General features: G+C 42.8%; 1 protein-coding gene across 2 annotated transcripts; it reads right to left on the bottom strand.

Moving 5' to 3' along the window:
- Positions 1-224: 224 nt before the first annotated feature.
- Positions 225-8,398, bottom strand: LOC114790844 (uncharacterized). Of its 2 annotated transcripts, XM_028981240.1 has the most exons (2): positions 8,271-8,398; positions 225-2,896 (listed from the first exon to the last, which is right to left on the bottom strand). In XM_028981240.1, the coding sequence occupies exons 1-2, from the start codon at positions 8,306-8,308 to the stop codon at positions 703-705; spliced, it is 2,232 nt and encodes a 743-aa protein (XP_028837073.1). In that variant the 5' UTR covers positions 8,309-8,398; the 3' UTR covers positions 225-702. The 2 variants fall into 2 exon arrangements, with proteins under 2 accessions (XP_028837073.1, XP_028837074.1); XM_028981241.1 differs by lacking the exon at positions 8,271-8,398 and having other exon boundaries at positions 225-4,360.
- Positions 8,399-12,147: the final 3,749 nt, after the last annotated feature.

Below are 12,147 nucleotides of genomic sequence, written 5' to 3'. Positions count from 1 at the left end.
AATCAATCCAACATACCCAACAGATGTTACACACAGCGCTGGATTAAAGAACAGGTAGCAGAGCTCTTAAAACCATCGCATGTGTGGGAGAACCTGAATGCAGTAACTCCTAGAACGGCATGTCACCTTCCCTTTTGTATCCTCGATCTGGGTCACTTTGGGGGGGTCACTATACGACCCCCTCAAGTGTTGGAGATCTTTGATGTTGTTTATGATTTGGTTTTAGTAATAACATATTTGTTGTATCTTATATCTGTTTAATTTATGTGACAGGGGACATTGAGCCAATGAAAATCAATCTAAACACGCATGTATTGTCATGATACCTCCATATATATATTGTACTCAAGTTAAACACTCAAGGAACCTTTCTGCTTCCCCCAGAGGTGAGAGGGGCTTTCCCGCCATCCTCAGGATGATGAATCTGTGGGAGAGATCTCATCCACCCGTTCTCGTGACCATTTGGTAATAATTGTCCGTGGGGGTCAATCTTTGATCTTGTGACCATTTGGTAGAGAATAGTCTGTGGGATCGATTACGTTTCCTGGTTCTCGTGGTTTTTCTGAGGTGTCAGGATGTCCCCTGCTGGGACAGGCCTGGTCCTGCCGGGAACCTTACAATTCCCCCCTTGACCCCGTGGGGCAATTGAAGCATAGTCCACAAGGGGTCACCGTGGTGGTCTGGCAGGGTTAGCGTCTCTTCTCAGGGTCTTTGAGATGTAGGTAGCTGTAGGGGGTTAAGAATAAAGGCTGCCCTGGTTGTTGAGTGTAGGGTCCTGAGTACACTGTGAAAGTAACAGCACTGTACCAGTGAGAAGGTGAAAATTAATGCACTGCTGATGACACATCCACGAAACACCCAGTCCCACCATGTGTAGGCATCCTTTGCCGAACGAGTGGAGGAGCTTGACAAGATTCTGGTCGTCTTCTTGGCCATGTTGACTTCCACCTGTGCCTGATTGAGGTGGTATTCAGTTTCCTGAATTGTCTGTTGCACCAAGTTCATTGTCTCTGCCAGGGCGTGGATTCCTTGCTCGTAGAATGTGTCATCCCACCAGGGTGACACATCAACCTCCAGTGCTGTTCTGCCAAGAATGTTTAGCTGTCCCATGGAGAAATCCTCAGATATCTCAAGGCAGAAGGTGTGGTTGGTAGGACACGTTAGACCTCCATATGAGAAGGAAGTCATTTCGCTGACGACACACCATTGCGTGTGAGATACTTGGACAGCATCTGAGTAACCATGTAATGACTGTACACTGATGAGTCTAGTATCATTATATGCGAATGGCTGCAAAGTGTTACAAACACAAATTACATAACTGGATGTCTCATGACAACACGTGCGTGTGGTAAATAAGATCTCGGTTCCTTTGGATGTCATGTACCCCATGAGTTGGTCCCATTTTATCACCTGGTCTTTGACTACGGTGCCAATTGAACGAATGGTGGTCGAATTTGGATATACTTGGTCAGGATGTATCAAAGGGAAGGTAACAAAAAATCCTATGCATCCAATACATTCTTTTCCAGTATATAGCATAAGTGTAGACAACAGTTCAGAATAATTAATAATCTTCATTTTGTCAGATGTAAACCACCTATGCAAATCTAGGATGTTGATTAAATCATTTAAGGCATGTCTGGGAGTTTTTCGGAGTCGAAGGTCCAATATTTCTTGTCTGGCTGTTGTGAATAAATCTTGGGCATATGTTCTGCATGCCAAGTCACGTTCAATTGTTTTAGTTTGATTAAAAAGTGAGCGGCTAATGGTCAAAAGTGTTTGGGCCTCTGATTTAACTGCTTTAATTATGTTTTCGTTGCTATTCGTGATGTGTTGGAATCCTGTAGCGATTTGGTTTGTCAGCCATGCAAGATACTGAGATTGTCCAGTGATTTTGTATGTATTTTTAATGGAGTTCACTGAGCCAAAAAGACCAGTGACTTCACTGAATAGATCCCGTTTGTTTCGTGTGGGTGGTGTTTGAACAGCCAATCTACTTTTGTAATCAGAAACTAGATCATCGATACGTGTCTGCAACCATGTGTAGGTTTTATCATCGTCATCACAATGAGTTACATATGCAGATAAGATGTTAGATATGTTGTAACTGACATGTGTCATGACAAGATTTACATCATGTAGTAGTGTCTTATTAATATTCCCTCTGATGAGTCCGCCTGGAGGGATGGGATGTAACTTGGGACATTGTGAGGGTTTGCGATAGCCACAAGTGGTGAGAGTTATGCAATAATTTGATGTCCATGAGCAATTTTGAGGGTTAGTAAATGTATTGAGGTTGGATTTGCATTTTCCTACACAGTAGGTTCCTTCTCTCCGACTGGTCCAAACAAAAGCTCTCGGTCTATTGTCTTCAGTTGTAGGGGAAGTTAAGTTAAATAGCAGTTCTGTATACCCTATGTGTGTGTGGTTGTGTGGTTCTGTGTGTCTGCATCGATACGATGCAGGTTCAAGATCCTTGATGTTATAGCATTTTTTTGGATCTCGTCCATTATTATCTTGGTGGTGCATTATGTGCATACTACCGATATTTGAGTCTGCTATTGCCTTAAGCCTATACCAGGCAGTTGTATTTCGAAATTGTGTGGGATTATTAAGTGTGTGTCCTATTATTCTGGATGTCGGGAGATGGGTGGATCCTGTCTTACAACATATTTTGCGTGTGCAATTTGGTTCCGGTGCTACACCGGGGGGCCATGAAACTGATACCCTAGGTAAAATTGTGATGTGAGGTGTGTCTGACCCCTTAAAAAGTTTCCATACCCATCTCCCACAGTCTAAGTTGTGTATGAGCTGGACTCGCTGTCCTAGCTTGATGCATGTGGATTCAGAAACCTTCCGCGTATCCGGGGTCCATGGGATGGCAGTGGTTTTCCTGAAGAGGAGATAGAAAGGATTATGTTCCCGTTTGCCCTCTGAATCGTTTGCACTGGGTCATATGGTACCACTTTAACTTCCTTCGGATACTGATGGCCACACAGCTGTTACACACAGCTTTAATCTCGTAAGGACCATGCCACCTAGGAGCAAAAACGTTTTGTTTTACAAAAACGCGTACCATGATTAAATCCCCTTCTGCAAATGTGACTTCAGAGGTAGGATTAAACTGAGCATCATTGGTCAGATCAGATTGTTGTTGTTTCAATGTTGCATGAGAATGTAGCACTTTTAAACGTTCCTGCAACTGGAGCAAAACAGTCTGTTGTTTTGAGACCACAAGATGTGCCAGTTCTGTTGGGGAGATTGTTGGGTCAATGGGAAGTTTCATGACTCGGCCTGTCATCAGTTCAAATGGGCTGATGCCAGTGGCTTTAGATGGTGATGCCCGTAGTACGCTTAAAACTGTGGGCAGTGCATCGGTCCACTTGTTATTTTTCTGTATGATTTGTTTTGTTATGCTTTCCTTGATGGTGCGATTTACTCGTTCCACCATCCCAGAGCTTTGTGGTCGGTATGGTATATGAAATTTCTGTTTTATGCATAACATCTTGCATAGGTCTTTCATTACCTGTCCAGTGAAATGGGTTCCTTGGTCAGATTCAATTTGAATAGGTGTTCCCCAGAGTGGGATGATTTGGTTCGCAAACACTCGTGCCACAGTATTTGCTGAATTATTGCGAGTAGGAATTGCTTCAACCCACTTTGAGAATTTATCGATGATTATGAGACAATATCGGTATCCCCCCTTGGCACTTGGGAGCGGACCAATGAAGTCTACTTGGAGAGATTCCCAGGGTCCCTTTGGTTGGGCAGGTCTACGGAGGTTAGTGCGACCTGTTTTTCCTTGATTTACTGCTGCACACACCAGACATGAATCACACCAGCTCATGACATCGGATGTCATCTGTGTCCACCAAAAATACCTATTAATAAGTTGTACCGTTTTTTCTGCAGATGTGTGGGCATATTCATGGTACATCTTGATAATGGGTTTTTGAAGGGCCTCAGGAACAACATATTTTTGTTCTCTAAGGATGATTCCATCCTGGATGGCGACTAGTTGGTCCTGCTGTAAGTGTGACATAAGTTCTCCATCGGAAGTCCATAGATCTTTCTGATATTGTTTTAAATCAATGGGTTGAACCTGGATCACGCTTACAGCAGGAGCGTCTGTCATGTCTCTGTGCCACTCATCGCCAGTCTTTGCTGCAGTTTTGGCTAGTTTGTCGGCAATATTGTTGTTTTGTTCATGTATGTCAGGGTTTTTTGTTATGTGTGCACGTACTTTGATGACAGATATGGAATGTGCACGGGTATTAATTAATTTCCAAATCATCTGTATAGTTTGGGCATGTTTGATTGGAGTGCCTGCAGAGGTGAGGAAGTTGCGGAGCTGCCATTGGGTCATGTAATCATGTACTGTACCAAAAGCGTATCGACTGTCTGTGTATATGCATAATGGCTCAGGGTGTGCTTTCAGTGCTTCAAGTAGAGCTATGAGCTCTGCCTCCTGTGCGGACATGTTGGGTGGCAATTTGAATAATGATTTCTGGGTCGTGTTTATGTTGGGGCATTGAGGGGTCCAGATCGCACAGCCAGTGTAAAATTTTCCATCTTCCCCAAAACGGGAGCCGTCAATGTATACTCGTGTCTGGTTTGAAAGTTCGCGGTCTCGTACCGGACTTTCTATTTCCGGATCCAGCTCACATGTGTGCGGCTGACCCTCAATGTCCCCAAGTAAATGTGGTAGTATGCGCTGATGTGTCGTTGTGATGTCACGTGATTGAATGTCTGCCAGCCATCGTGCCATCCTCTGTGAGGATACGCCTTTAATTCGACCTTGTAGCAGCATCTGTACAGGTGTGTGCAATGTGTGAAAGACAATCGGTTGGAATCCTACAATAGGTTCTGTGATTGCTAGCATCCAATGCATTGCCAAAACATGCTGTGTACACGAATCAAATCCTTGTTCGACTGGGGACTTTTTCCTACTGTAGTATGCTACTGGCAGTAATGAACCTCCGTGCTCCTGAGCTAAAACACCACAAACAACATTGTCATGTATATCGGCCTGTATGTGGAATGACTTTGACGGGTCGGGCAGCTTTAACGCTGGGGCTGAGCATAAACGTTGTTTTAAATCGGTAAAGGCTTGTTCGTGTTCCTCTGTCCAGTTTAAAACATCATTTGGTTTTTTGTTTCCTTTGAGTAAGGTGTATAGAGACCTGGCTGTTCCTGCAAAATTAGGGATGAATTCTCGTAAATAGTTGGCGGTGCCCAGAACTTTCTGAAGTGCATTCAATGTGTGTGGACGAGGCAGTTCAGCAATGCATTTTCGCCTATTCTCAGTTAATGAGCGGTGATTTTGTGTTAAAGTGTATCCGAGATATTGAACCTTTTTTTGTGCGATTTGTGCCTTATCTTTGTTTAGTTTAAATCCAGCATCTCCTAATGTCTGAATTACGCAGTCGAGTTGTTGCAGATGCTCATCAATGGACCCCCCTGTGGCAATTAAAATGTCATCCACGTAGTGGATCACATTGCCTGTATCCAAGAAGGGTTTGAGGACATCGGCCACAGCTCGGTGAAAGATCGCAGGGCTGTTGTGGAGACCCTGGGGCATGCGCGTCCAAGTGTATTGGATATGTTTTACCGTGAAGGCCAATTTCCACTGGTCCTCCGGTTTAACCCGGAGTGACCAAAATCCATTTTTAATGTCTAGTACCGTGAACCAACATGCTTCAGCAGGTATTTGGGAAAGGAGTGTGGATGGGTTCGCTACGATTGGTGTCACCTTGGGTAATACTTTATTTAGCCGTTGGTAGTCAATGCATAGTCGCCACTTCCCATTTGGTTTCGGTACGGGTAGACACGGAGAATTAGTGGTAGAACTGCATCGACGAATGATTCCTCTCACCTCAAGTTCTTGTACAATTTCGTGCACTGCAGCTTCCGCTTCCGGTTTAATGCGGTACTGTTTCTGGGGTGGAGGTGGGTTGCCCTTAATGGCTACCTCAAAATTCACATTTCCGCAATCATGCTCATGAGTGGCCCATATGTTGCTGTGTTTCTCATATATACCCTGGCAAGGATCTGTGATGGACATGGACATGACGCACTCAGTGGTTTGTGCTAGCCGAGGTTTCGCAGTTTTATTCAATTTTATTTCAATCTGTTTTTCTAAACATCGAATCACAAAACCATGTTTTTGCATAATGTCCATACCCAACACAGTTCCCTCACTGTTGTCTGGTAAATACCAAAACCGTGTGTTTACCACAGCTATGCCAAGGTCGAGTGTTACTAGCTCTGTTTGGGTTGCAGTCATGAGTGTGTCTCCTATTCCCTTAATTTGGATTGTTTGATCAGTGAGGGGTAACTTGATGTTAGTGCAGGAGCATGCAGCACCAGTATCAACGAGTACATCGACTAGTCGGCCTCCAAGACTTGCTCGTATTTTGATACGGTTTCCGCTGGATATAATGTTCCCGATCGTTGTGGAGGCCGCGCATCCCTATTGGGATGTGGTATGGGGGCGGGTTAGGGCTGCTACGTGCTGTAAGAGGTCATCACGTGTTCTGCGTTCTTCTGCAACGTTATGTCTTTCGTCAAATAACCGCTGTATTTGTTTTAATATCCAACCGTCATTATGGCCTGAGTTGGGACGCCGGGAGTTAATGCGTCTGTTTCTAAGCTTCCAGCACTTATGGGACGGGTGTGTATTCTGTTGACAGTGGACACATGCGGGGTCCCGTGACCCCTGACCTTCTGCTACCCACTGTGTTGCAGCGATGGTCTGAGACTTATTTCTTGCTCTGCATTCTATTTTAGATGCCCATTCAATCAGAGACCAGTATGTGTTCTGTGGTGGGTTGACGCCGTGGTCAAGAGCTTGTTGAACGTGAGGTCCGGCATTATTTTTTAAAATTGCAGCAGTGTTTCATTATCGCGGTCTACTTGTTCATGGCCAGAGTATTCCTGAAATGAGACCCACATGCGTTCAGCGTATGTCTCGAATGATTCATTGGATGTTTGCTTAACTTCGAGAATTTTGTCCCATGATGTAGGTGTTGGACCTCTTACTTCCAGCACCGCTTTCCGTAAGCGTTCATATACAGCTGTATCTGTTTCATCATCCTCCTTAACGAGAATGGATCCTGATCTTAGTCCTTCAGACATTTTAGGTCTTATCTCAGAAGGGATAGTGAGTAGAATTACTTGCCACACGTCTCTTAATTCCAATTTATAGACGCTGGCTTGCAGCATTAAGTTGTCCCAATATGGTTGGAATGGTCCCCTTCTAGGCATCATCCCCACAGCTTCTTTGTGTCTAGCTGCTTCATCGCAAGTTAAAGGGCGGCTTACGGTAGTTACAGCATCTTCAGCATTTGTCATGGTTTTTAATACTGCAACATTTGCTGGTTTGTGTTGTGCTGAACTTGACTTTGATCGGGTTATCACAGGGCTGTGTTTAGATTTGGTCGGTCGGTTTGGACAGTATGATTCATTTTTGGATGGTTTATGCACATTTGTGCAACGTGTTGTTAAGGAACGTGTTACTGTGGGAGGTCGACTGCGAGCCTCCTCTAAAGGCAATAACTCCTCGGACTCGTTATTTGCCATGAAACATTCTTCGTCCTCACTAGAGTCATATGACTCAGGTGCATCGGAGTTGGCCTGTCGAATAGCAGCAATAGGGATTCCCACGTTACTACAACAGTCTTCTAGAGCGGTCGAGTATTCCTGAGCGCGTTCCAGTTTAACCTGGAGCGTGGCTATGTGTCTCTGTGTTTCTTCCATGTCCCGCGCCCACCTTTGTTTATCGTAAGCGATCGCATCTACCTGAGCTTTAAGGCTCGTCAGCTCCTGGTCGCGGCTTTCTCCTATTTCTCTAAAACGGGCAACAGTTCGATCGCGTTCGGCCTGAGTTCTTATGTCATTCAAATGAATTAAATAAACAAGGGCGGCGGGGATTTTACGGAATTTACGTTTTGATAATAATGTACGTCCGCATGCTTCATACCAGTCTAGAAGCTGGTCATTACTGGCATTAACATCTAGGCCCTTTTTGTTAAGCAGTAGTAGGGTGGTCTTTAAATATTGGCCAAGCGCGTTCATCACCTCTGCAGTTGGGTCCGTGTAATGCTGTGTCTGGCTAGTCATGTTTTGGTGTCTAAAGGTTTAATTACTACCAGATTTCTACGGTCTCTGGTCTGTCACTGGGTATGTCGACCCGTTCTATAAATGTGTATATATGTGGTGTATTTTTCTTTCACTTAAACGCTGATAAATAAAAACGACGTACTCACCAGAATTGCAGTAGGCAGAGAAGGATTTCAAACCTCATGTCTCGCGATGTTTACAGTCAGTCCGGAAACTGGTCACTCTGCTTCGTAGTTCCAGGTGTTGGATGTGTCAAAAACACGTCACGTTCTTGCGAGGCAGCAAGATCACGTCGGGATCACCAACTGTAAAACCCGCCTATCAGCCCAATAACGGAACCTGATACGACGGTGAAGGGTTTAACGTGTATGACGTTTTATGACGCAAAATAAAATAACGAATCTACAAAACTAATTTATTTATCAACCGGATAAATAGTCTTAGATCTGTATAATCTGACTCCAATATAACTACCAAGACTATTCACTTTAGATGGGTAGTTGGAATGAAGAGGACAATAGGGACTGAATAATTTATAAAGTCAGGGAGAACTAAAGACTCTGCAAATTTGCATTGACTTAACGAATCTTGATCAGCAAAACAGTGGCCAGTTAATAGATCAAGTATAATTAATAAAATAACTTTCTACCATGCGGATTTGCACCGACTGACAGGCTGATCACACCAGGGGTAGGAGAAAAGGAACTCTCTACGGTTCACATAAAATACCTACTTACGTGCTATAGGATCAAGAAGTTCTTTAAACATACATAAATCTGGCGTGTTGCCATACGATCAGAAAGTTCCCCCTATGACCAACAACTTTAGTTGACAGAATATTCTATAACAAGACTGGAGATTAAGGATATCAATAGTTACATTTATTATGACACATAATCTTCACAGTTCTACAGATATAGTAAATGCAGTTCCTTAATTGTCCAAAACAAAATAGAATGATAGAATGAAAATCAATCCAACATACCCAACAGATGTTACACACAGCGCTGGATTAAAGAACAGGTAGCAGAGCTCTTAAAACCATCGCATGTGTGGGAGAACCTGAATGCAGTAACTCCTAGAACGGCATGTCACCTTCCCTTTTGTATCCTCGATCTGGGTCACTTTGGGGGGGTCACTATACGACCCCCTCAAGTGTTGGAGATCTTTGATGTTGTTTATGATTTGGTTTTAGTAATAACATATTTGTTGTATCTTATATCTGTTTAATTTATGTGACAGGGGACATTGAGCCAATGAAAATCAATCTAAACACGCATGTATTGTCATGATACCTCCATATATATATTGTACTCAAGTTAAACACTCAAGGAACCTTTCTGCTTCCCCCAGAGGTGAGAGGGGCTTTCCCGCCATCCTCAGGATGATGAATCTGTGGGAGAGATCTCATCCACCCGTTCTCGTGACCATTTGGTAATAATTGTCCGTGGGGGTCAATCTTTGATCTTGTGACCATTTGGTAGAGAATAGTCTGTGGGATCGATTACGTTTCCTGGTTCTCGTGGTTTTTCTGAGGTGTCAGGATGTCCCCTGCTGGGACAGGCCTGGTCCTGCCGGGAACCTTACAATTGGGATATCTCATTGTGTGACTGGCTAAAAGAGGCTGGTTTTCGAAAAGAGACTTCATATATAGTGTTATGGGAACACTAAGACCTATATACAAGTTTTTTCATCTGAGGGGACCTTTAATGTAACTTTCTTAGGGTAATGTAGTGCAAATGTTAAAATTACATTTCCAGGGTACATGACTCAGTGGGGCTTTATGAGCAACTGGTTTCAGCATGATAACTAACCATTCAAAAGATGATTGATGCCTGCATGGGCTCAGGGTCACTCCAGCATGTCACTTTGTGGCTTTGTGAGCTGGACTGAAATGTTTGTGCAATCACTGAACACTGAGGTTAACACCCCCACACACAGCCACATTCCTAAAAACACATATTGCCAGCACTCGGCAGCAACTACAACTTTCCACCCTAGAAATCATAAAATACCTAGTTTCACTTAGAAAATAGTTAAAGGAACATGTAGCATATTAATATTATATTTATTTTTAACTAAATACAGTAGCTCACGTAGGCTTCTAATTAAGCCATATAATTTTTATTAAGGCCATAGAACAGTATTTGGTTTTACATCCAGCTACTTAAATATTAATGTTTATTTCATAACCACATTCTTTTTATGTAGCCAATATATCAGCAGAACCAATACATATCTGCAAAGAAAGAATAGGACAAGGCCCTGTGACTGTTCCCTTGTGATTATTCCAACTTGTAAGGAGTCCCTACTGAAGGAAAATATATTTTTTGATCTTGCCTAATTTTAAACAGAGCTTGTTCATTATAATAAAGTGGGAATTCTTTTCTGAGAAATATCCTGTTTCCTGAAGCATTAAGATTGCCCTTCTCTGGTAGTAATGGGTTGAGCCCAAACCCTGAGAAACAGCCAAACACCATCATCTCTCTTCCACCAAACCTCAGAGTTGGCACAATGTAATCAGGCAGGTAACATTCTCCTGGCATGCACCAAAACTAGACTCTCCAATCTGGTTGCCAATCTGGCACTCCACTGAATTCACAGTGTGCTTAACACCATTCCAACCAAAATTTGGTGATGTGAGGCTTGTGTCCAGCCGCTCTGCTATGGAACTTCATTCCATGAAGCTTAGCTTGATGCCAGTGGATGTTTGGAACCATTTTTCTATGGACCCTCCACTTTTGAAAGCTTCCACTTACCAATAGTACTATTTACAGTTAAGCATTGAAAGAATATGGCATCCTATATAATACAATGCTTGGTGTCCCTGAACTCTTCACAACAACCTATTCTCTTTGAAAATCGGTCAGTTACACCTGTTGCAATGATTATGGTTAAAATGCCTGATTTCAATAATGAAGAGGTGTGTCCCAATGCTTTTGCCCATTCTGGCTAGCACAGGACCTCTGATGATTTTATGTTGGGTTTCCAGAACATTGTTTTAAAAGTCCTTCACAGTTTAGTCCTTCCAGAGCATCCAACAGATCTACTGTCTAGAGACATTCCTGAAACCGTTACTGTGGAAGGGTGCATCGTTGAAAAACAAGATTGAATCCATGAGTGAATGAAAATTCATGTGTGGTGCTCTTGTGTCAGCAAGTTAATTGTTTTATCATGTTTGTGCTACAGTTGTTCTTCAGTGTAATAACATAAGATGAACAGGTCTTTGATGAACAAATATCACTGAGTCTTGGCCCATAAAACCATGTTGCTGGTATACCAAATGTCCTTCACTGGACCATTTTTGATAGCTAAAAATCAGGGCATGATGGGACTCACAAGGCCTTGCATCATAATATTGCTGATCATTAGATCCTGAGACTTACCCACTTACTCTATTTTTTAGTAAACCACCTTCAAGAGTTGTCACTATGGTTGAATATGACCACTCTCTGCCGTACCAATGAGTCTGGTGCTTTGTCGTAGTCAAGACCAAATTTCACCCCTGACAGGTATTATCATAACTGGAGCAATGTCATTTACTTCATGTGTACATGTTTTAAATATTGTGGCTAAAAATGATCAGTTACAAGATATTCTTATGTTTTTGGTAATGTCGGTTTATTTGTTTTTCTAATTCTGTAATTCTAACATTGAAGAGTTTTTACATATGTTTTTTTTATTATTATTGCAGTCAAATGCAGCCAGAATCTGGACACTATGGTCACTTTTGGATGGCCTCTCAAGCTCTTTATTTTTTAAACGCTACAGGGCAATATTGCATTGACTTGCACCACATGAGACCACATTTTAATGCTTCACCTTTCCCCAATGCAAAATATGAGAAATATTCTACAGAAGAGGTAATCCCCAATTTCATTTCCTGACTGACCCATTTCCCGGGATGAATATTTATCAGCCATATATTTCTCTGTGAATGGTGCTCTCTCTCTCATCAGCTTATCAGAATGACTGGGTACCAAGGAAGTTGCAAAGGTCCTATTTTATTCAGAACCTTGCTTT

Source organism: Denticeps clupeoides, chromosome 5 (assembly GCF_900700375.1).
Source record: "Denticeps clupeoides chromosome 5, fDenClu1.1, whole genome shotgun sequence".
Lineage (NCBI taxonomy): Eukaryota > Metazoa > Chordata > Actinopteri > Clupeiformes > Denticipitidae > Denticeps > Denticeps clupeoides.
This window is presented reverse-complemented; position numbering and strand designations above follow the sequence as displayed.